The following is a 23,864-nucleotide window of genomic DNA, read 5'->3' on the forward strand; positions in this document are numbered from 1 at the left end:
GCGGGACGGACCATTTCGCGCCCATGGAAAGCGCCGGCCGCCGCCGCCTTGAGGAGGCCGCCGCGCCGTCCCTTGGGTCCGCCCCCCGGGGTCCGCCCCCCCCCCCCCCGAAGGAATGTACGCACGAACGGCCGCGCAGGCCCACGCCGGCGCCGTCGGGCGCGGACGAGAAAGATCCTGTTTCCGCGAGCGCGCTCGCCAACGCCGTCGACTCGTTCCTGCAGCTCGGCGTCATCTTCGCCATGGCCTGGATCCTGCGGTGCGTCGTTCGACCTTTTTTTGCCCGTTCACGCGCGAAACCTCGCAGGCTCCTGCTCGAGATGACGCGCGTGCACCTCGACGAGGAGCCCGTCGTCCGCAAAAAGAAGGACGCGTTCACGCGCGAGGGCCAAAAGTGGTCCTGGGACTTCGCGCTCCTCGTGCCCGTGCGCGACGAGGACGCGCTGCGGGAGACGAAGAAGCGGCCGACGTCGCTCCTCGGCAAGGAGGTCGACGGCGCGGGGCACACGCTCGCGAAGATCGTCGCCGCGATCCGCGGCGCGGGCCTCGAGACGTGCTGCTACAAGTCGCAGAAGTTCGACCAGGTCGTCGTCAAGGTGCGCGCCTCCGCCGCGCGCCTCGGCCGCCACGCCGACGCGACGAACTTCCGCATGCGCCTCGCGCCCGCGGAGGTGTCGCGGCGCCTCGCCGAGGGCCTCGCCGACGCGGTCGACGTCGACGACTACGTCGTCTACCCGCGGCGCAACGGCTGGCGCTACCGCGGCGTCGAGATGGACACGGCCATCGTCGACGCCGAGGGCCTGTGCCCGCTCTACGGCTCCAGCGAGCACATGTTCGGCGAGTTCCGCGACGACCCGGACGACGCCGCGCTCTACGCGAAGAACGCGCGGTCCGAGAGCCCCTTCCGCGGCGTCGACCGCGTCAAGCTCATCATGTCCGTGCTGACGCACCCGGTCCGCGACGGCGGCGCGGGGCTGCCCCTCGAGAAGCTCGTCGCCGCGGAGGTCGTGTCCGCGGCGTTCCCGCTCCGCGCCGCGCGGAACTCAAATCTTCAATGTGCGCGTCATCGAACGATTCGGACGAGCCTCTTCGGCCGTGCTTCGAGAGTTCGACGGGAGCCATCGATTCGTCCGAAAATCAGCCAAATCGACTTCGACGTGACCGAGCTCGAGAATTTCAAAGTTTGGTCGGGACGTCCCGAACCGGCGGTTGATTTCCACGCAGGCTCCACGACTGGAGCGAGCTCAAGCAGGTCGAGGCCAAGTGGCTCGTCTACTGGGCCTGGCCCTGGAACATGCCCCTGGACCGCATCGCCGACTACTACGGCGAGAAGGTCGGCTTCTACTTCCTCTTCCTCTCCCACTACGCGACGCACTGTGTGGAAAGCAACCGCTGGTTTGGGGGGTCCCCACCGCGCATTGAATTCGCGTCGAAGATTTGAGTTCCACGCAGGCGACGTACTTCATGATCGCCGCGGTGGCGGGCTTCGCGGTCCAGGTCGACATTTCGGTGTCGGTCAACTTACAGAACGCCGAGTCCGTGCCCTACTTCTGCCTCTTCATGGCGCTCTGGTCCAGCGCCTTCATCGCCCAGTGGAAGCGGACCCAGAGCCGCTGGGCCATGCGCTGGGGCATGGTCGGCTTCGAGGAGGTGGAGACGGACCGGCCCGAGTTCGCGGCGGACCCCCAGACGGCGCTGATCCACTCGCCCGTCGACGGCGAGCTCACGACCTACTTCCCGCCGGCCGTCGCGGCGCGCCGCGCGCGATGGTCCGGCGCGATCATCGCGGTCTGCGGCGCGGCGTCGCTCGGCGTCGTCTACTGCCTCTTCATCCTCAACGTGCTCATGAAGTACCCGACATGGGAGCATCGCCTGACGCCGTCGACGTGGCTCAAGAACGTGCCCGGCATTCCCCAGGCGTCCATCCGGCCGACGGTCATCGGCATCGCGAACACGGCGCAGATCATGGTCATGGAGTACGCGTACCGGTCCGTCGCCGTCGCGCTCAACGACGCCGAGGGCCACCGCACGGACACGGCCTACGAGGACGCGCTCATCGCCAAGACCTTCATCTTCACCTTCGTCAACGCCTACACGACCTTCTTCTACACGGCCTTCGTGAAGCAGTTCCAGGCGCAGGTGGAGGGTATGACCATGAAGATCGGGCGGCCGCGGCTCTACGAGTGCGAGCCGCAGGTCGCGAGCGGCCGGTCGGACTGCATGCTGGACCTGAAGACCCAGCTGAGCTCCATCTTCGTGTCGCGCGTGCTCATCTCCAACGTCAAGGAGGTGCTCGTGCCCTACTACTTCTGGGCCGCGAAGCGGCTCCGGTCCAAGGAGCGCGCGTACCTCGACGACCTCGCGGCCGCCAAGCAGGGCGACGCGCCCGGGGAGCTCGCCGAGGGGCCGGGCGGCGACGACCCGAAGCGGCCGGGCCGCTTCGCGCGGCTCCGGGGCCGCTTCCGGCGGCGGCGCGACCCCGCGGCGCCGGCCGAGGAGGCCAAGGACGACGCCGCCGCGGCGGAGGCGCCGCCGGAGCCGCTCGCGGACCGCGCGCTGACGCCGCCGGAGGTCGAGGCGGCCCTCGAGGAGTACGACGTCATGATCGGGCCCTTCGACGACTACGCGGAGCTCGTCATCATCTTCGGCTTCGGCGTGCTCTTCGTCGCCGCGTTCCCGCTCGCGCCGCTCATGGCGTCCGTGAACTCCTACGTCAAGATCCGCGTCAACGGCTGGCGCATCTCGCAGCGGCACCGGCGGCCCTGGCCCCGGGGCGCCGAGGACATCGGCACCTGGGGCACGATCATCGAGCTCCTGTCCTACCTCTCCGTGATCACGAACGGTTTGATGATCGTCTTCACGGGCCTCTTCGTCGAGAACGCGCGGGTCGCGACGAAGATCCTCTACTACCTCCTCTACACGCACGGCGTCTTCCTCGCCAAGTTCCTCGTCGCGCTCGTCGTCAACGACGTGCCCCACGACGTGGCCATCATGGTCGAGCGCCAAAAGTTCACGGAGTCGAAGCTCATCACGCGGCTGCCGGACGTGACGCCGAACGTCCAGGGCGTGTCCGACGCGGTCAACGTCGACCTCACCATCCAGGACGAGGACACGGACGAGGTCTACCTCGACGTGCCGGGCTACGCCCACTACGTCGCCTCGCTCCCCGCGCCGCCGCTGCGGCCGCGGCGGCCGCCGACGGCGCGCGAGGCGCCGACGCCGCTCGTCGACCGCGAGGCGCCGACGGCCTACGACGACGACGACGACTGGGACAAGGCGGTCTAAGGCGTTCTGGACGTTTAAGGCGGGGCGGGGACGAACGCGCGGGGGTTCTCGTCGGCGAGCGCGGCGCTCCCGCGAACGGAGGCGGCGGTCGTCGTCCCGGCGCCGTCCTCGCGAGCGCCGCCCGCGCCGCGCCGCGAACTAGTTCGGCAGGGGCTCGTGGAGGTGCGCGTTGCCGCCGTCGCGAGTCCGTTGCCGGCGGTCGCGGCCGCCGCGCGCGCCCTCCGGCCTCTCGAGGGCCTCGTGCACGGCGGCCTTCGCGAGCTCCCGGACCGCGGCGAGGGATTCCGCTTCGCGGAGCGTCCGCGCGAACTTTTGTTCTTCGATGATGTCCATGCCCTTGTTGATGCCGGCGACGAGACACACCAGGAGGAGTAGCGCGGCGCCCAGGCGCGCCAAAAGTGAGGACGAAGGCGGTGTGGTCATTGTGGTGTACTACGTCTGGGGCTGGTGGAAGACGGACGTTTTTTGCCGTTCGGGTCGTTAGCTCGTCGACGGCCGCGCGAACTCTCGATGAGGGCCACTGTGGTAAAACCCTGGCGAGTCGGTGGCGCACTTGGCGAGAGCCGCGACTCATTGCGGTCGGGGCCCGGGGTCGCTGGTGCGCGAGTCGCTTCAAACCCGCTTCATGCGGTCGTCGTCGCTGCGCACGCGCGCTTATCGCGCCGTCGTCGACGAAGCGAATTCGAAGTTCGACGCCGCCGTCGAGGAGGCGATCAGTGCGACCGGGGCCCCCGAGGCGGCGCGATGCTACATTTGTTTGGACGGCGGCGATCTCGTTCGGGGCTGCGCGTGCCGCGGGCCTGACCAAGGCTTCGCGCACGTCGGCTGTTTGGTTCAGCTGGCCGAGGCCGCGGAGGCGCGCGCGAACGATCGGAATGAGTACTTCGATGCTATGGCGTCTTGTGGCCTGTGCAAGCAGTTCTTTGATGGCAAAGTCGATATTGCGATGGGTCGCGCTGTGTGGCGCCGTTTTGCGGGTTGTCCGAGGGATGACGAGTGGCGCTTCCAGGCGCTGCGAGATCTAGGCACCACGCTTTTGAACAACGATCAGCTCGACGAAGCTGAGATCCTGTGTCGACAAAACCTCGCGGAGTGTCGGGCGGGTCCCCGGCGCTGGGACAATATGCGTACGCTGGTGGACGCCGAGGAACAGGTCGCGTCGTTGGAGTTGGAGAAGGGCATGGCGACCAAGGACGAGACGAAACTGAGAAGTGCGCTAGAAACCTTCGAGCGGATGCACGCATGGCGCGTCGCGAACGAAGGGGCATATTCCGAAAATACGCTGGAGGTCGCCGTCGAGACCGCACGCGCCCGGCGGGAGTTGGGCCTTCTTGCGGAAGCGGAAGCGCTGTTGCGCGAGACGCTGAACTCCCAGCGGCGCGTGCTCGGCGAGTCCACAAAACAAGTACTTTGCACGCAGCAAATTCTGGCAGTGACGCTTATCCGGAGGGGCACGACGGGGAAAGCAGCTGAGGCTCGCGCAATCCTCGACAAGGTTCTTGCGACGTCGATTCGCGTCTTCGGACCTGAGCACTGCGAGACACGCCACGCCGTGATGCTGCGCAGAAAACACGCCGCCGCGCTCGGGTTGGCTCCATGATTAGTCCACCATATATCCCTCCCGGCGCCTAGACGCCGTCGCCGGGCCCCTCGCCGTCGTCCGCGAGGGAGAGCCCCGCGGCGGCGGCGAGCTGCGCGGACGCGGACTCGGCGCGCGCGAGCGCGGGCCGCGCGTCGCGGTCGAGGAGCGGCGGGTCGCTCTCGCCGCGGCCCGCGAGGAGGGGCGCGTCCGGCAGCGGCGTCGTGCCCTCGGGGAGCCAGCCCGCGAGCGTCGGCGACGGCGGCAGCCGGTCGCCCTGCGGGTCCGGCCGCGGCGGCGCGCGGGGCCCCGGGTCGCCCTCGGCGCGGCGCTTGCGCCGCGCGAAGTCGGCCTCGGCGTCGGCCTCGAGGTCCGCGAGGTCGTCGGCCCAGCCGAGCTCCGCCGCGAGCTCCCGGACTTGATCGTCGCACGCGCCGAGCAATTTCACGTCGCGGTAGTTGCGGCTCTCGTCGTCGAACTCGAGGCCGCCCCCGATGCCCAGCTGGCGCGCCACGGCGAGCGGGATGCGCGGGTCGCGCCGGCCCACGGCGTCGCGGTTCACCAGGACGCGGACGCAGTCGTCGTCGACGTGCCCCACCAAGCGACGCGAACGGCTGCACGGACAGCGACGTGCCGATGACGAGCAGCAAGCGGCAGCGCGGCAGGTCCCGGTTCGCGAGCTCGAAGAAGCGCCGCGGCAGGCCCTCGCCGAAGAAGACGATGTCCGGCTTCACCAACCCGCCGTGGCGGTCGCGCAACGCGGCCCAGCCCGGCGGCCCCGCGTCGACCGCGGCCTTGACCTCGGACACGGCCACGGGCGCGCCCGTGTCGATGCACGTCGCGCCGTCGAAGTTGCCGTGGGCCGCGACGACGCGGTCCGGCGGTAGGCCCGCGGCCGTTTCGAGAGAGTCGATGTTTTGCGTGAAACACCGCAGCAATCTTCCCTTGTCGTGGAGCAGCTTGATGAAGAGGTGCGTCGCCGTCGGCGCGTAGGTGCCCGGCCAGAGCTCGCGGCAGAGCTCGTAGAAGGCGCCCGGCCGCTCCCGGAAGTAGTCGATGGAGAAGATGGCCTGCGGGTGCGGCAGGTCGTACTTCTGCAGGTTGTCGTAGAGCCCCGTGCCCGGGCTCCGGAAGTCGGGGATGCCCGCGGACGTCGACATGCCCGCGCCGCCGAGGACGACGACGTCGCGCCCGGCGTCGCCGTCGCCGAAGGGCTCCACGACGACGCCGCCCGGCGGCGCCTCCGGCTCCGGTTCCGGCCGCGGCGTCCCGGCGAGGCGCCGCGCGTAGCGCGCGACGCCCGCGGCGTCGAAGCTCTCGAGGAGCGGCGGCCGCGGCGGCGGGTCGAGCAGGTGCGGCGGCAGCAGGCCCGCGGCCCGCATGGCCTCGAGGCGCCGCGCGAGCTGCTCGAGCTGCCCGGCTTCCCCCCCGCCGCCGTCGCTGCTCCCGTCGCTGTCCTCGTCCATGGACCCGCGCATCTCGCCGGCGCCGCTGTCCACGGACCCGCGCATCTCCTCCGGCGGCTCGGGCCCGCCGGGGGGCGCGGCGCGCTCGCCGTCGTAGCGCGGCGGCGACGGCGGCGGCGGCGCGGCGGCGTCGAAGGGGCTCGGCTCCGGGAGCGCGAAACTCGGCTCGTCCGTGCTCATGGCGCGCGGGCGAGCCTTGAACTCCGCCGGCTCGGGCTCCGCCGACGGCTTCGGCCCCCCCGCCAGCGGAACAGGGGCCGAGTCCTCCATAGCCGTGCTGCACAGCCCGACAGCGAGCCGCACGTCTCCTCGACCGAACACCTCCGCCCGAGGCGCGCCCGACGCGTTAGTTCGTCCCCGCACGGCGCGCGCTCACACGGCCTCCTCCTTGCCCTCGAGCGCGGCGACCTTCGCGACGAGGCCGTCGACCGTCGCCTTGAGCGCGGCGACCTCGTCCTTGAGCGCGGCGATCTGGTCCTCGGGCGTCGGCGCGCGCTTGCTGAGGTGGCTCATGGCGATCTTGAGCGCCGCGAGGCGCGACGTCTGCTCCGGCGCGTCGGCCGCGGGCGCCGCGGCCGCGTCGCCGTCGCCGTCGGCGGCCGCGGGCTTCTCCGCGGGCTTGATGGAGGCCATGAGGCCGCTGATGCGCGTGCCCGCGTCGCCGAAGGCCTTGCGCGCGCCCTCGGTCATGGAGCTCGCCACGGACGCCTTCTTCTCCGCGCCGTCGTCGGCCGCCGCCGCCGCCTCGGCGCCGGCGTCGCCGCCCTCCTCGAAGGACTTGTCCGGCGACGCCTTGTCGGACTTGGCCATGAGCTTGGACATGGACTCGCCGACGGCGGAGGCGCGCTTCGACATGCCCGCGAGCCACTGGGCCGAGCCGCCGGCCTTGTCGCCGTCCTTGCCCTTGCCGCCCGAGAGGAAGAGGACCTTCTTCATGGAGCCCTTGCCGTCGGACGCCGTGCCCTCGCCTACGGGTGGCGGCGTTCTCTTCGGTCGCGCGCGGTCCGTTTCCATCGCGCGGGCGGGCGCACCGGTGATGGACGGCACGTCCTCGGCCGCCGGCGCCGACTCCGGCGTCTCCGGCGTCGCCTCGGACGGCGCGTCGCTCGCCGGCTCCTCGGCGGCGGGCGCCGCGTCCTCGGCGGGCTTTTCTGGGGTCGCCTCGTCGACCGCCTCGTTAAGCATCGTGTTTAAGCCGGCGAGATGACACGACACAAAGCTTGGCGGATGAGGCGCGACGCTGCTTGTGGTGAAACTCGTTTCCATCGTCAATCAAAACCTTTGCCTTCGCAGCCCAAGATGTGGCCCACCCATGAGAGAGGCCCGCGCCACGATGGCCGCCTTCGACGCGCAATACGACGCCCAGGCCGCGTGGGAGGAGCGGCTCTTCGCCACGGTGCCCCAGCCGGCCCAGGTGCGCGAGGCCGCGGACATGCAGTCGGCCAAAGTCTCCGTGCTGGGCAAGGGCACCGTCGTCCAGGTGCTCGACCGGTGCGTGCTCGACAACGGCACGGTGCGCGTGCGCGTCGCCCCCGCGGAGGACGCGGGCCTCGGCGGCTGGCTGAGCGCCAAGGTCCTGGGCGACTGGCGCGCGCTGCCGCCGTCGCGGGGCGCGATCAAGCGGCTGCACTACGGATGGAAGGCCGGCAGCGAGTTCTCGCTCATCTCGTCGAAGACGCCCGACGGCGGCGTCTTCTTCCTCCGCGGCGTCGTCGGCGCGGACCCGGCGCCCGGCGCGCCGGCGCCGACCGTCGTCGTGTTCGCGCACGGCGGCGGCTACAACCTGGGCGTCTGGATCCCCGTCATCGAGCACCTCCACGTGCTCTGGAGGGAGGCGGGCGAGACCTACGAGGTCGTCGCGCTGGACTGGATCGGCCACGGCCACGGCCGGCGGCTCCCCGGCGAGGGCACGGCGGCGGACCGCTTCGACATCGCCGCGCTCGGCCCGGACGACGTCTTCGCGATTTTAGACGACGCCGGCGCCGACGACGCGCGCTTCGCGACCGCGGGCCGCCGCGTCGTCGGCGTGGGCCACTCCAACGGCGGCATGATCCTCGCGCTGAGCGAGCAGCGGCGGCCCGGCGCCTTCGCGGGGCTCGTCCTCTTCGAGCCCATCATTTACGACTCCGACGCGCTCGGGACGACGGCGAGCGACAACTTCCTCTGGCTCGAGGGCATGGCCGCGAAGCGCAAGTACGAGTTCGAGGTGGGCCGCGAGGACAACTTCGGCGTCGCGAGCCGCTACTTCGACAAGGCGCTCATGGGCTGGGAGGCCGGCGCGAAGCGCTACTACGTCGAATTCGGCATGCGCGAGGTCCGCCGCGTCGGCGCGGCGTCCGTCGTGCTCTACTGCCCCAAAGATGTGGAGCAAGCGCTCTTCGCGAACACGCCCGTCTCCGCGGCGAAGGCGTTCCGAAATCTCGGGAGCATCCGCTGCCCCGTCCGCGTTTGCTGCGGGGGCGCGTCGAAGACTTTGGGCAACACGGGCCTCGAGGCGCCCGAGGCGAGCGTGCGGCTCAACCGGGCGAACTTTCGACGGATCAGCGACGCCGTCGCGAGCCCGCGGAAGGCGGCGCTGCCGGGCTTGGAGAGCGACGGCCCCGTGGCAGTCTGCCCCGCGCCGGCGACGCACGACATCCCCCAGATGGACGCGGCCTGGTCCGCGCGCTTCGTCGCCGCGTCCCTGCGCCACGACCTAAACTAGAACACCGCCGCGCTCGTCGAAGCCGCCGCTCGTTTACGCCCAATCTAGTTGGTCCCGCGGCCCTTCTTCATGGTCATGGCCTGGGTCTTGAACGCGCGGTGGTGCGCCGTGCCGCCGTAGATCTTCTTGTCCTTCTGGAACGTCGTCAGGATGCCGTCGGGCATGGCGTTCTTTGGTCGGCCGTAGGACTGGAACCACTGCTCGAGGTTGCCCACGGACGGCTGGAAGGGCGCCGCGCGCGCCTCGCGCGCGTCCGCGCGGAGCTGGATCTCCTGGTCGAGCACGTCGAGCTCCTTCTGCGCGCGGGCGATGCGCCGCACGAGGTTGTTGCACTCGTTCGTCTGGTAGACGCGCTTCACCTCCTCCGAGGGCTGGTAGTACTCGAAGAAGCCCGGGCGCTTCGACACGGCGACGGCGACCTCGAGGTTCTTGCACGTCTGCTGCGCCGACTGGATCAGCCCCCCCTCCTTCGTCAGCACGGTGTTCAGCTTGTCGCTGAGCTCGCGCTGCTCCTGGAGCTTCTGGAGCTTCGAGGCCGTGAGGTCGTTCATGGCCGCCCCCGAGGCGCGGCGCCCCAGCACCAGCACGCAACAGAGAGAGGCGTTCGCGCCGAAGATACAAAAACTTCATCGAGGGCTGCCTCGCCGGCGTCGACGATGATGATGGCGGTCGCGGTCCGGCTCGCGTCGCTGCTCGCCCTGCGCTGCGCCGTCGCCGTCGACGTCTGGATCGACACGGACAACTCCGCGGGCGTCGGCGGCGGCGTGCGCGACGTCGACGACGCCTGGGCGCTGCTCCACCTGCTCAACGCCAAGGACGTGCACGTCGTCGCCGTCTCGACGGTCTTCGGCAACGCGGACGTCGACGCCGTGACGAAGGCGACGCGGGCCCTGCTCAAGGCCTCCAGCCACACGGGCGTGCCCTGCTTCAGGGGCGCCGCGCGCGCCGGGGACCGGAACACGACGGCGAGCCGGCGGCTCCGCGCGCACCAGGGCAGCAAAAGGGTGATTCAACGTCGCTTCAACCTGAGTGTTCCGCGCGCGCGCGTTTCAAAAACGACACCCACGCTTCGAGACCGTCCCGAGAGATGATCGCTCGTCCAAAAATCAGCCGAAACGAGCGGAAAACGACCGAGAGAGGAGCCTTTGAAGTTGGGAATTTCGCACCCTTTTGCTGCCCAGGCGCGCACCTCGACTCGAAGACGTCCATGACGCTCGTGAGCCTCGGCGCGCTCACGAACGTCGCCGGGGCGCTGGACAACCGGCCGGACCTCCAGGAGTACGCCGTCGACGAGCTCATCGCCGTCGCGGGCCGCCGGCCCGGCGCGGCGCTGACCGTCGGCGACTCGGAGACCGGCCTCGCGGACCTCAACTTCGAGAAGGACTGGGAGGCCTTCGCGGACGTGCTCCGGGGGTTTACCTACATGGTGCTCGCGCCCTTCGAGCTGTCGCGGCAGGTTCAGTTCGCGCGCGACGACGCGCTCGCGGTGGGGAAAACGAGGAACTGGCTCGCGGCGGTGACGGCGCCGTGGCTCGACTTCTGGCGGAGCGAATTCGGCGTCGACTACTTCCACCCCTTCGACCTCCTCGCGTCGGCGCGCCTCCTCCACCGGAACCTCCTCGAGTGCGACGAGAAGGCCCACGCGTGGATCGTCCGCGGCAAGTCGGAGGCGATCACGGAGAACATCGCGTCCGTCGTCGAGGGCGACGCGTCCGCCCACGGCGTCGGCGTCGCGTCGAAGATGTATCTGCACGTCGGCGACCTGAAGGGCGCGCCCGTCGCGGCGACGGCGAAGCGCAAGCGCCACCTCGTCTACTGCCACACGGCGAAGCCCGGCCTCAAGGCCGCGCTCCTCGGGGACCTCAAAACGGACAGCGGCCTCCGGCGGACCTGGATCACGGACAACCTCCGCCCCGGCGCGCCCCGGGAGCTCTAGCGGGCGATATGTGTAAGTTTTTCCGGGCGCGTCGCATGCCGGGGCCGCGGGAGTCTCGAGTCGACCGCGGCCCCGCCGCGGATCGGGGGGGGGGGGAAGGGGAACGACAAACATCAGGACGGCCCCGTCTGGGTGCCGGCGTCGCAGATCGCGGGCCGGTCGTCGGCCGCCCCGGGGCTCCGCCGTCGCCGCGCGCGGTCCGGGCCGTCGTCGTCGCCGAGGTCCATGGGCGCGACGCCCTCGGCGCGCGCGCGCCGCGCGTCCTGGCGCGTCGCCACGGCGCCCTGCGGCTTGGCGCCCGAACTCGACGGCGCGCTGTGCGACCGCATGGACGACTGGCCCGGCCCCGCGGCGACGGAGTGGCGCGGCTGCTGCGGCGGCCGCGGGTTCGGCGGGCTCTTCGGGTTCGCGCGGCGCGCGCCGGCCGCGGGCGGCGGCGGCGTCGCCTCCGCCGGCGCCTCGGCCGGCGCCGGCGGCGCGGCGGGCGCCGCGGCGCCCGGCGGCGCGTGCGTCGACGCCCAGACGGCGTCGTTGAGGAAGTCGTGGAGCAGCGCGTCCGCGGGCTCGATGCGCGCGGACGGCGAGTACTCGAGCATGCGCTGCACGAGGTCGAGGAAGAGGGCGTAGTTCTGCTCGCCGTGGCCCGGCTCGCCCTTGCGCCGGCCGCCGGGCCCGCCGCCGCCGCCGCCGACGATGGACTCCAAGCCCCGGCCCCGCGGCGCGGCCGCGGCCGCGTCGCCGGCCTTGTGCTTCGTGCGCAGGACCCAGCGGTGGGGCGGCGCCGCGGGCTCCTTGCCCCGCGCGCGCGTCGACACGCCCAGCGACGGCGACGTGCACGCGGGGTTCGGCGCGAAGTACTGGTCGCGGCACGCCTTGTCCGAGGCTTCGATCATCGACTCCGGCGGCATGCCCAGGACCTCGACGAGCTTCCGCATCTGGTCCAGCTGGTCCGCGCCGGAGAAGAGCGGCTCGCCCGTGTGCATCTCCACGAGGATGCAGCCCAGCGACCAGACGTCGATGGCCACCGTGTACGGCAGGCCCAGCATGACCTCGGGCGACCGGTAGAACCGGGACTGGATGTAGGAGTACATGCGCCGGTCGCTCTTGCACGAGCTCCCAAAGTCGATGACCTTGATGGCGCTCCGCTTCGGGTGGCGCAACAGGATGTTCTCCGGCTTGAGGTCGCAGTGGATGATCGCGACGTCCGGCCGCGCGAGGAACGCGAGCGCGTGCAGGATCTGCTTCGCGAACTTGCGCACGAGGTTCAGCGACACGCCGTGGAACTGCGTGTTCTTCAGCAGCTCGTACAAATTGTAGGACAGCATCTCGAAGACGAGGCACTGGTGGCCCCGGTACACAAAGTGGTCGATGAGGCGGACGACGTTCTGCTTGTCGTCGCGGTCCGCGGCGCGGAGCGCGCGGAGCAGCTCGATCTCCGTCTGGGCCTGGATCGCGAAGGGCTTCTTGGATTTGATGATCTTGATGGCGACGTCGCTCCGCGTCCGCGTGTCGTGCGCGCGGACGACCTGGCCGAACGACCCCTTGCCGATGCGCTCCTTGATGACGTAGTGCTCGCCGAAGGAGTCCTCCATGGACAGCACGTAGTCGTAGTTCTCGTCGTCCCACTCGTTGGACGCCTCCGCGGCCCGCTGCGTGACCTTGCGCTTCGCCTTCTTTTCGTAGTAGACCGTCGCGCGCGGCGTCGGAGCGGCGTCTTTTACGCTCGTGTCGCGCGCCCCGGCGGCGACGGCGTCGCGTCGCCGCCGCCGGGCGCGCCGCCGCCGTCCGGGCCCCCGCCCCCGCGACGCTTCGCCGACGCCGGCGCGCGCCTTGTTAATGAGCTTGTACGTGTCGATGAGCTGGACGCTCATCTTGTACAACGGCCGCTCCGTGTGCGGTCGCTGCGCCGCCATGGGAGAACCTGCGACGCGAGGCGCCGTCGCGGACGTCGGTAACGGCGCGCGCCCGCCGTCCCCGCCCGTCGCGCGCGGGGACGGGCCGCGGCGGCGGCGGCGCTGCGGCGGTGGCGCCGCGCCGCGGCGAGCGTCGCGCGCCCGCGGCGGCGGCACCGCCGCGTCGCCCCGCGCCGCTCCCGCCGCCGACCGCGTCAGTCCGCCGCGCGGCCGTTGGAGCGCGCGTGAACGGCCAACTTCCCCCCACACAATCGCGACGCCGCTTCGCGCGTGGGCGGTATCGTATGAGGTGTGTTCCGATCAAGAGAAGAGACTTCTATGCGGTGAATCCCGAGGACAACCCATCGGTTCTTCGATGAGGAGGTCCATCACGTCTTAACGTCTCGCGGATCTTCCGGCCGAGGCCAGACGCGGCGCCAGCACCGCGAGGACGTGTCCGAACGAGTCGCGGGCGGCGAATATCGCTAGGAGATCTTCGTTCCTAAATTGCTCACTCTCCCGTGCGGCTCGAGAGCTCCCGCCGTGGCCGGAACGCAGACCTCCAACCCACATTCGCGCAACGTTCGACGGCGACCAGGCCAATCTTGCCTCGGCTTCGACAGCCTCGGGCGCCTAGCTCGACGCCCTCCGCCCTCGTCGCGCCGCAGCCGCTCCCGAGCGCCCCCCAACCCACAAACCCGCCCTCGGGAGCGCCCTCCGGGGCCGCCCCTCTTCCGCCCGGCGCCATGATGAACGGCCAGGCCAAGGAGGCGGACCGCATGCGCATGGAGCGCCTCGCCAAGGCCACGGGCAAGTCCAAGTGGGACCTCCAGGACGATCTGGACACGCGGGACTACCGCCCGACGAAGCAGGCCAAGCTCTGGAGCGAGAACAGCGGCCAGCACTACCCCGGCTTCGCGGACCGGCCGTCCGTCGCGCCCAAGCCCGTCAGGGTCTCCGTCGCGTTGCCCAAGCGCGTCGACGGCGGCCGCAAGGTCATCTCGGACGACAAGTACCGCGCGGAGCTCGACGCCCAGCGGAAGCGGGCGCAGGCCCTGGCCTACCTCGAGCAGGACGACGACGGCGTCCCCGACGACTGCCTCCGCGGCGACGCGGCGCGGAGGCGCGCGCGCGACCGGAAGTCGGAGCTCGCCGCGCGGAGCGACAACACGTTGAAGCTCGTGGGCGACCAGGCGGCGGACGCCAAGTACCGCGAGCTCCAGTCGAAGCTGCTCAGCGTCCAGTCCCAGCTCCGCGCCGCGAACGGGTCCTTCGACGCGCTCCGCTCCGGGACGTTGCCGGCCGCGCCCGCGACCATGGCCGCGGCGCCCCAGGCGCCCCTCGTCCTCTCGGCGCCGCTGCCGCCGGGCTGGACGGCGCACACGCACGCGGCGAGCCGCCAGATCTACTACCTCAAGGCCGGCTCGGACGTGAAGCGGTGGGAGCCGCCGACGTCGGCGGACGCCGGCGGCGACGGCGCGACGAAGCGGCCCGCGCCCAAGCCCGCGGCGCCGCTGGCCTACCACCCGACCATGGCCGCGGCGGAGCGGAAGAAGCAGGAGCGGAACAAGCACATGGTCGACCCGCTGGACCCGGGGGGGCGCAAGACGGGCAAGTGGAGCGACGGCATGCACCACAAGGGCGAGCGCATGGCCGACTCGACGGCGTCGGGGCCCCTCTGGCAGCAGCGGCCCTACCCGGCGCCGGGCAAGGTGCTCGGCATGAAGGGGCCCGGCGTCCGCGAGGGCTCGTCCGCGGGGCCCGCGCCGCGGCCCAAGGCGCCCGCGCCGCCGGGCGGCGGCATCAGCTTCGTGCCCGCCCAGGCGCGGCGCCGCCCGCCGCCCCCGCCGCCGCCGCCGCCGCCGCCGCCGCGCGCGTCGTCGTCGCGGCCGCCGGGCCTCGGCGGCGGCGGCGGCCTGCCCCCGGGCCTCGGCGGCCGCGGCGGCGGCCTGCCCCCGGGCCTCGGCGGCCGGTAAACACCACTGTCACTCTTGCCGGCGGTGGACCCCGGCTGCACATTTCGCAGCGTGTACGAGGCGGATCGCAGCGCAAGCCTGCTCGGCACTATTTCCTACCGGGCTCGGATGTAATATATTCGTTCGCGCACCCCTCTCGTCATTTAAAAATTAATTGCATCATGGGTCGCAAACACGCGTGCAGCCGCCGGCGGCGGCGGCTAAACAAATCCTGGCGTGTGCCTCGCGATGATTCTGTCCCGCGCCGTGACGACCGTGACTAACTCCGGGCGAACGACGCGGACGCGACCGAGGCGGCGTACGAGGCGGCGTCGGCCGCCGGCGGCACCCCGGCGCCGCTCTCGATCTAGGAGCGTCGCGGTTACGGCGTTCCTAGGGCGCCTTGAAGTTCTTGCCCTGGTCGACGAGGTAGAAGAGCTTCGCGCGCTTGACGCGCTTCTTGCCCTTGGTGAGGAAGGCCTTCTGGAGCAGGGTCACGCCCTTGACCAGCGGGCTGTAGAGGGGCACGCGCCGCTGCACGGGCGTGCCGCGGACGTTGCAAAAGAGCGTGACGGCCGAGTCCGCGCCGCGGTTCGTGCGCCCGAGCACGAGGCCGCGCACCTTCTGGGGCTTGGTCGCGTCGACGTCGACGAGGATGTCCATCTCGATGGAGTCGCCGGCCTTGAAGTCGGGCAGGGGCGTCCGTCGTCGCTCGAGCTCCTCGCGCTTCAGGTCCGCGAGGAGGGCGCTCGCCTTCTTCCGCGGCGTCTTGAAGGCGTCGGCCGTCGATGTTGTCGCGAAGGCGCGGCGCGCGGCGACGGCGCGGAGCGTCCGGGGGGCCGCGGGGGCGCGGGCGGCGCCGCGGAGGGCCTGGCGGAGCAGTGCTGCCATCGGCCGCCGTCGAGGTCAGCGATGCCGTCAACGCGCTCGCTTGTGATCTGCTGTGGCAGAAAATAGATTTCTGCAGGCGCGATGGGCTCCATCGGCACGCTCGCCCTCGCGGCGAAGGTCTGCGACGACGTGTCCCTGCTCGTGAACATATGGGGCGTGTACCGGCGCATGGCGCCGCGGCCGAGCGCGCGGCGCCTGTTACAGGCCGTGCTCGTCGTCTTCAAGAGCGAGGAGGAGTCGGCCGAGGACCGGCGCGAGCGCGTCGCCCGCGACGCGCGCCGCCGGCGGCGCCGCGCGGCGTCGGCGAGCCGGAGCCGGAGCCGCTCCGTCGAGCGCGGCCGGGCGCACGACGACGACGAGGCCGTCTTCGACGCCGCGCCGCCGTCGCCGACGAAGCCGCCGCGCGAGCGGACGACCGGCGGCGCGTCGCTGGCGAACTGGGCGAGCCGCTGCTGCGACGAGGTCGCCCTCTTCCCCGCCTGGCGCGGCGCCTGCCGGCGCGCGCTGGCCCTCGGCGACGCCGCGGACCCGCGGCGGGCGGCGCGGGAAACGGCCGCGACATACCGACTTCAAAGGCTCCTCTCTCGGCCCTTTTCCACTCGTTTCGGCTAATTTTTGGACGAGCGATTATGTCTCGGAGCGGCCTCGACGCGTGGATGCTCTTTCCGGAGCGCGCGCGCACGGAACGCTCACGTCGAAGCGACGTCGAATCGCCCCGTTCCCAGGTGGCGGGGCCTCGCGCCTTTCCTCGCCGCGCGCGCGCTCTCCGCCGGCGCGGCCGACGGGGCGTTGCTCGGCCTCCGGGGCCCCGCGCCCCTCGTCGTCGTCGCGCTGCGGGCGGCGGCGGCGCACCCGCTGGAGCGGTGCGCCGTGTCGCTCGCGACGGGCGCGGCGGCGCCGGCGAGCGCCGCGGGCCTCGCGGACGGCTGGCGCGTCGCCGCGGTCCTCGCCGCCGCCGAGCGGCGGCTCCTGGGCCCCGCGGCGCTCGGCGTCGCGGCGGCGCTGCGGCTCCGGGACCTCCGCGGCGACGCGGCGGACCCCCGGGAGCGCGCGCGCTGCGCGGCCGCGTACCTCGCCTGCTCCGCCGCGGCGCTCCCCGCGGCCTGCGCCTGCGTCGCCTGCGGCCGCCTCGCGACCTACGCGCTCTTCGGCCCGCCGCCGGCGCGCCGCAAACGCGAGCGCGCCTTCGCGCGGCGGCTCCAGCGCGCGCTCGACCGCACGGCGCCGCTCCCGCCCGACGCGCCGCCGGCGGAGGGGCGGCCCCTCGGCCGCGCGCGGCCGTCGCTCTAGGACGTCGTCGTAGCGAGCGGCCTTCGTCGGGGCCCGCGTGATCCGCGGCGCCGATTTCTTTGGCGCTATTGACAACTTCAAGGTGAAGTGGTTGAAGGAGTGCCCGGGTATTCCTCGCACAATTGACGAGGCAATGCTCCCGGCCTTTGGGGCTGCCATCTGGCATTGCTGCTCGCGTGCCTCGCCGCTCCCGCGACGACGTCGGCGCCGAGCGCGTTGCCGACGCCGCTCCCGTCGCCGCTCCCGACGGCGCTCCCGACACCCCACCTCCGCGGAAACGCGACCTCCGCGGCGACCGCCGCGCCGCGCTGCTCCTGGGACGTCGTCAAGAAGACGCTATGCTACGAGGAGCACAGGATCGGCGACGATCTCGGGGGCGTAGCCGTCGGCGGCGACGAGGCAAGCGTGTACGTGGAGGCCGACGCCCGGGCGCAGTGCGAGGCGAACGACCGCTGCGACGGCTACATGCGCTGGGAATCCGACGGGACAATGCTTTACCGCTTGTGCAACGTCAAGGGCGAGAAGGACGGCTGCGGGCGGGTCCGAATCGAATACAACGACGAAGGGCACAGGCACGTCGTGACGTGCCGGCCCTACGACGCGACGCCGGCGTGGCGCGATCCGGTCGCGTTCTGGCTCTGCGTGTGCATCGCCGTCGTCGGCTACTGCAAGCTCTTCTGCATATTCTGCCACAAGGCAAAACGGGCAGAATTTGAAGACGGCAAGTGCTCGCCGAACCACAAGCACTGGATAGCGATGATCCTCTGGCTCGACGTCGCAACCGTGGGCCTCCTCTGTTTCGGGGTGTCGCGCGGGCCTACGGGCGCGGGCGACAGGGACGGCTGCAGCCGCGGCGCGGGCGAGGCGGGCGTCGCGCTCCTCGCCATCGCCGGCGCCTTGCTGCTCACGTGCGTGGCGCCGCTCCACGTGCTCCGCCGGTCGCGAGACGAAGCGCGGCGGAGGGAGCGCGAGGAGGCGCGCGCGCGCGAGGAGGAGCGGCGGCGGCCCAAGTACGAGCGGCTCAGCGTCGCGCGGGAGCCCGGCACGGACCCGGCGCTCGTCGAGGCGCTGACGAAGCCCGAGGACGTCGAGCGCGAGCTCGAGCGGTTCCGCGTCTGGCAGCGGGCCGACGACGGCGCGTGCCCGCGCTGCGGCGGCCTGGGCGCCTACGGCGTCTGCGACGGCGCGAAGGGCGACCGCGAGGGCCACCTGCCCTGCGGCTGCGAGATCTGCCACCTCTGCCACGGCTCGGGCACGACGGACGCGGTGCTCGACGAGCTCGAGCCCGACGAGCGCGACGACGAGATGCCGTGCCAGGTCTGCTTCTGCGAGCGCCCGCGTCCCGCGTCCCGCGCGACTTTTGAAACGCGCCGCCCCGGTAGGCGAGAGCCGCTTCAAGCTCGCGGCGGACTGCGACCACTTCTACTGCGCCGACTGCATCCGCGGGTCGCTAGGCGCGATGATGGACACGGGCCAGTTCCCGGCCTACTGCCCCGCGTGCCGCGCGGACGCGCGCGGCGACGCGGAGCGCCTGCGCGCGGGCCCGGGCAGGATCACGGACGCGACGCTCACGTTCCTCCAGCGGCGCCGCGTCTTCGACAAGGACTTCCAGTTCCGCTTCATGCTCCAGGCCTAGAAGACAGGGCAGCAAAAGAGAGCGAAATTCCAAACTTCAAAGCCTCATATCTCGGCCGTTTTCCGCTCGTTTCGGCTGATTTATTGGACGAGCGATCATCTTTCGGAACGGTCTCGAAGCATAAATGCTTTTTCCAGAACGCGCGCGCGCGGAACACTCACGTTGAAGCGACGTTGAATCACTCTTTTGCTGCCCAGGCCTTCAAGGACCGCGGCGAGGCCTTCTTCCGCTGCCCCGCGGACGACTGCGGCAACTGGCTCCTCGCGGCGAAGCCCGGCGAGATCATCGAGATCCGCGGCGACAAAATCGTCCGCGAGAAGAAGATCGGCCTCGCGCCCTGCGGCGCGGCGGTCTGCCTCGTCTGCAAGACGGAGCTGCCGCGCTACGCGGAGCCCATGTCGCCGGGGACGGTCGATCCCCGGGTCGGGCAGAGCGTCCGCGCGTTCAGCGACGGCGCGCGGCCCTGGCGCCGCGCGGTCGTGACGGCGCGCGAGACGTCGGGCGTCCGCGTCAAGTACCTCCAGGGCGGCGACGAGGACGCGACGCCGCGGACGCCGGGCGGCGAGCACGAGAACCGCCACGCGTCCTTCGTGGGCTGGGACGCGCTGCGCGTGCCCGTGGAGCTCGCGAGGCTCGCGGCCATGCACGACTGCCCCGAGGACAAGCTCACGCAGACGGAGATGGACGAGGCGACGAAGCAGGCCATGGCGCAGATCGGCAAGCAGTGCCCGTCTGCGACCAGTGGATCCAGAAGAACGACGGCTGCGACTGGATGACCTGCGGCACCGTGGCCCACGGCTGCCTCGGCGACTGCATCCGCAACGGCGGCTGCGGCATCGCGTTCAAGTGGGGCTCCCTCGAGGTCGCGGACGACCCCTGCGGCTAGAAAGCAGCGTCCTGCATCCGTGACGATTTTCGAGAGATTTTGACCGGGAAAACGATGAAAAATCGTTACCGACGCATGTGGTAGGCTACAAGGACCTCGACAAGACGCCCCGCCGCGGGCGGCCCGTGACGGCGCGGCAGCTGCCCGCCGGCACGCACCCCAAGTGCCCGTCCTGCGACCGCTACAAGTGCGTCGACGACGTCGACTGGCTGCCGCACCACGGCGGCAAGCGGGGCACGCAGGGCCGCGCGAACGGCGGCGACCACTGCTGCGCGGAGTGCCGCGACGGCGCGGGCACGCACGGCAAGTACTGCCACGCGATCTACAAGAACGAGGAGCGGCTCCGCGCGGGCGCGGCGCCGGAGGGCGCCGGTGAGGCCAAGGACGTCGAGATCGCGGGCGTGGAGATGACGGAGCGCCCGGCGCTGGCGGGCGTCGTGCTCCGCGTGGACGCGCCGCCGCCGGCGGACGACGAGCTCGTGCTGCCGCCGGGCATCAAGGCGTGCCCGGCCTGCGGCATGCTCCTCGAGAAGATCTCGGGCGACAACCAGATGATGTGCGGCTGCGAGGCCAAGCCCGCGGGCGGCACCTACAGGAAGGCGCTCGCCGGCGGCGGCTGCGGCCACATGTTCGACTTCGCGACGCTCCGGCCCCTCGGCTGCGGCGCGCCGGGCGAGCCCGCGAACGAGCGGCAGGTCCGCTTCGCGCGGGGCTAATTTTGACGGCATGTTTACCGGATCTTGACCCGCACCGCGAGCTCGAGCGGCCTCGCTCGGGGCGCGCCGAGCCTCGTCGTCGCGGGCATCCAACAGGGCGCCGCGGTCCAGTTCGTCGACACGGGCGACGTCGAGGTCGTGCTGAAGATCCAGCACGCGCGCGTCGCCGGGACGCACTTCGCGGGTCTCCACGCGTACATCCCGCACCACATCTCTGTGCGGCGCACCGTGTGCCCCGCGCGCCGGCGCAGAAGATGCGGCACCTCCCCGCGCCGCTGCGCGGTCTCGTGCTGGACCACCTCGAGTTTGCGGACGTGCTGAGCGCGACGACGACGGACAGCACGGGCCGTGCGGCGCTCGGCTACGTCCGCCGAATTTCGAATGCGAATGATCGTGTTGTGTCGGCGCCGCACGTGATGAGCAAGCTGCGCTTGTGCGAGTCGTTGGGCATTACCTCGACGTCTGCGCTCGTGCTGGGGCACGTTGCTTGGGCTCTCCACGCCCTGCGGCATCTCCGCGATGTTTTGATCACTTTCAAAACGGGAGTCGACTTCACCTCGTGGGATAGAGGCTGCGAGACGATAGCACGTTCACCAGAGCTCGGCCGTCTCCGCGTGTTTGATATCATAGGTCTCAGTGAGGCAGAGTTCATTACCGACGAGTTTCAGTCGATTCTTGCTAGACTGCCACCGAACTGTGCCTTGGCTACCGTGCTACCTTATCCCAGAACCACCGCGTCTATGGTCTCTAAGCTGCTCGCTCGCGGTGCGGACCTGCATGCGGATCTCGTGTATGCCACTCCTCCTCTACGCATGAATCCGCTGGTACAGGCGGTTGCAACAACGCGGCTTGAGGTCATACGTCTGCTTCTCGACGCTGGCGCACGAGGGCCCGAGAGCAAGTCTAAAAAGGACCCCTTTTTCAAGGCTGCGACACGGACACGATCCCCCCCGGGGTTAGACGCGATCGATGTCATGCGGCTTCTGTATGATGCGGGCCTTCAGTCAAGTTACCGTACCGAATCAGCTTACAATCTGTTACACTTCTTGACTTTTCCCTTTTTGAATCACCACTCCAAATCTTCCATTCTCGCCATAGCCAGGCTCATCTGCGAGCGTCAGCCAGAATTATTGACAGAAATTTCGACCAATGGCTACTCGCCGATCGCACTCCTGGCCGCCAGGCAATGCGCGTCTGCGTGGCGAGATTCACCATCTGAGCGCGCTGCTCTCACGCGGGATCTCACAATACTTCTCAGCGCGAAAGAAGCCCAGTTCCGCAGGGAGTCCCGCCTGTAGCCCCCATGTGTAAGAACCGCGAAAGCTTACACCCCCCTCGGGATGGTCATCTCGCCCTCGTCGAAGTAGGCGTGGTCGCTCGCCGTGAGGTCGTCCTTGACGAGCGCGAGCCCCGCGCGCATCGTGAGCCAGCCGAACAGCGCGCCCGCGGCCGCGGATCGCGCGTGCTTCCGCGCGGCGCCCGGCAGGAGCTCGCCGAGGGACACCGTGAGCATGACGCCGGCGACGAGGAGGAGCGACGCCTCGAGGAGCTCCGGCGACAGGAACGGGTTGAGCACGGCCGCCGAGAGCACGGCCGACACCGGCTCGACCAAGCCCGTCGCCGTCGCGACCGCGAACGCCCGCGGCCGCGACCGCGTCGCGAGGAGCACGGACGTCGCGACGGCGACGCCCTCGGGCACGTTGTGCATGCCGATGGCCAGCGCCATCGTCGCCGCGCGCGTCGCGTCCTCGTGCGCCGCCGCGACGCCGACCGCTAAACCCTCGGGCGCGTTGTGGAACGCGAGCGCGAGCGTCACGAGCGCGGCCGCGCGCGCCGTCTTGTGCGCGCTCGCCGGCGGCGGCGTGCGCTCGCCCGCCTCGAGGTCGCTCCGCGCCTCCACGAAGCCCGCGACGTCCATATTCCGGACGGCCGCGTCCAACCTGGGCAGCAAAAGGGTGATTCAATGTCGCTTCAACGCGAGTGTTCCGCGCGCGCGCGTTCCAGAAAAAGCACCCACGCTTCGAGACCGTTCCAAGAGATGATCGCTCGTCCAAAAATCAGCCGAAACGAGTGGAAAACGGCCGAGAAAGGAGCCTTTGAAGTTGGGAATTTCGCTCTCTTTTGCTGCCCTGCGTCCAACACGCGGACGACGCCGATCCCCGCGACGAAGCTACCGACCGCGACGCGCGCGCCGCCGCAGTTCCGCCCGCCGGCGTAGAAGGCCGGGAGCATGATATCCAAGCAGGCCAGCGCCAGCATGACGCCGCCCGCGAAGCCCAGCAGCGCCGCCTCGGCCCTCACGCCGATCTTCCGAAACAGAAACACGTACGACGCGCCGAGCGACGTCGCGCCGCCGGCGACGAAGGACCAGGCGAGGGCCGCCAGCAATCTCTTCGCCGACGCGGGCTCGTGGGACGCCCAGTCGAGCATCATGCGGAAGCCCTCGAAGGTCGCGAGGCTGAGCACCGTCGCCTGCGCCACGGAGTCCGCGTCCGCGTCCTCCAAGGCCTCGGGGAGCATCTCGCCGAAGACGACGACGATCATGGCGCCGGCGCCGAAGCCCATGGCCAGGGGCTGGATCGCCGAGAAGGTCTCGCAGAAGAGGAACGCGGGCACGGCCGCGACGAGCTGCGGCGCCGACGTGAGCACGGCCCACGCGGACGCGGACGCGGGCGACGCGCCCTTGGTGATGAGCGCGAGCGCCACGCCGAAGCCCTCGGGCACGTTGTGCGCGCCGATGGCCACGGCCACGAGGCCGCCCCGCCGGAAGCCGCTCGGCTCGCCGGTGGACCGCGCGAACGCCACCCCCACGCCCGCCCCTTCGCCGATGCTGTGGATCGCCATGATCGCGAGGAAGAGCAGCGTCCCCTTGGGCGTCGTCTGGCCGCTCCAGCCCAGCAGCGTCACGTCCTCGCGGCCCTCGATGAAGAGCCGCGAGCACCGCATGAACGCCGCGCCCAGGAACAATCCCGACACGACGGCCTTGGGCCCCGCGACCTGGCCCTCGTAGATCATGGTGTAGGACGCGCTGAGCATGACGCCCGCGGCGAGCGCGTTCGCGAGGCCCGCGCTCCGCTTCGACAGGCCCCCGGGCAGCAGGAAGAAGGGCAGGCCGCCCAGACCGCTCATGGCGACCATGACGAAGCTGTAGACGATGACGTCGAGGGTCGTCACGGGCGCGTCGCCGGCGACCTGGTGCGGGAACCCCTGGAAGTCCATGACGGTGCGCCGCGCAAAGGTGCGTATCGCCGCGACGGCGTCAGCGCACGCCGAGCGAGGCGGCGCGGCCGTCGCACATGCTGCTCTCCATGGCGGCAGCCTCAATGAAGGACCTTGCCTCAAAGTTGAACTTCCCCCAAAACAGCCGTCCCCAAAAGAGAAACGCGACAGAGAACGGTGCTAAAAGGGCGGCTATGCCGCCTCGTCGGCGGTGCGGGCGGTGATCGCGAGCCCCTCGACGCCGACGTCCGCGACGATCGTCGCGACGAGCGCCTCGCGCTTCTCCGGCGCGAGGCCCGCGAAGCAGTCCGCGACGACGTCGAGCGCGAAGCTCGTCTCGCGCCCGCCGCTCTCGTCGACGACGGCGACGCTCGTCGGCTGGAGCATGGCGAGCTTCTCGCGGAGCGCG

At 70.8% G+C, this 23,864-nt stretch overlaps 4 protein-coding genes across 4 annotated transcripts; 1 reads left to right on the plus strand and 3 right to left on the minus strand.

The window, feature by feature from the left end:
- Window positions 1–11,503: 11,503 nt before the first annotated feature.
- AURANDRAFT_37982 (hypothetical protein) lies at window positions 11,504–13,248 on the minus strand (the record flags this gene model as incomplete). The annotated part of the gene is made up of 4 exons (XM_009040292.1): window positions 11,504–11,719; window positions 11,786–12,658; window positions 12,800–12,891; window positions 13,154–13,248. Coding segments are annotated over 3 exons (1,173 nt in total), but the record flags the coding sequence as incomplete, so codon positions are not given.
- A 2,628-nt stretch (window positions 13,249–15,876) lies between these two features.
- On the plus strand, window positions 15,877–20,236 carry AURANDRAFT_71944 (hypothetical protein; the record flags this gene model as incomplete). Its single annotated transcript, XM_009040245.1, has 6 exons — window positions 15,877–16,133; window positions 16,434–16,988; window positions 17,571–18,337; window positions 18,381–18,589; window positions 18,832–19,375; window positions 19,605–20,236. The coding sequence occupies 6 exons, from the start codon at window positions 15,877–15,879 to the stop codon at window positions 20,234–20,236; spliced, it is 2,964 nt and encodes a 987-aa protein (XP_009038493.1).
- A 1,324-nt stretch (window positions 20,237–21,560) lies between these two features.
- On the minus strand, window positions 21,561–22,666 carry ZIP2 (putative Zn transporter; the record flags this gene model as incomplete). The annotated part of the gene is made up of 2 exons (XM_009040291.1): window positions 21,561–22,073; window positions 22,316–22,666. The coding sequence occupies 2 exons, from the start codon at window positions 22,664–22,666 to the stop codon at window positions 21,561–21,563; spliced, it is 864 nt and encodes a 287-aa protein (XP_009038539.1).
- AURANDRAFT_14278 (hypothetical protein) lies at window positions 22,661–23,413 on the minus strand (the record flags this gene model as incomplete). Its single annotated transcript, XM_009040290.1, has 1 exon — window positions 22,661–23,413. A coding segment is annotated over one exon (753 nt), but the record flags the coding sequence as incomplete, so codon positions are not given.
- Between the last annotated feature and the right edge of the window lie 451 nt (window positions 23,414–23,864).

The sequence above is a fragment of the Aureococcus anophagefferens genome, assembly GCF_000186865.1.
Source record: "Aureococcus anophagefferens unplaced genomic scaffold AURANscaffold_14, whole genome shotgun sequence".
NCBI classification, from domain to species: Eukaryota; class Pelagophyceae; order Pelagomonadales; family Pelagomonadaceae; genus Aureococcus; species Aureococcus anophagefferens.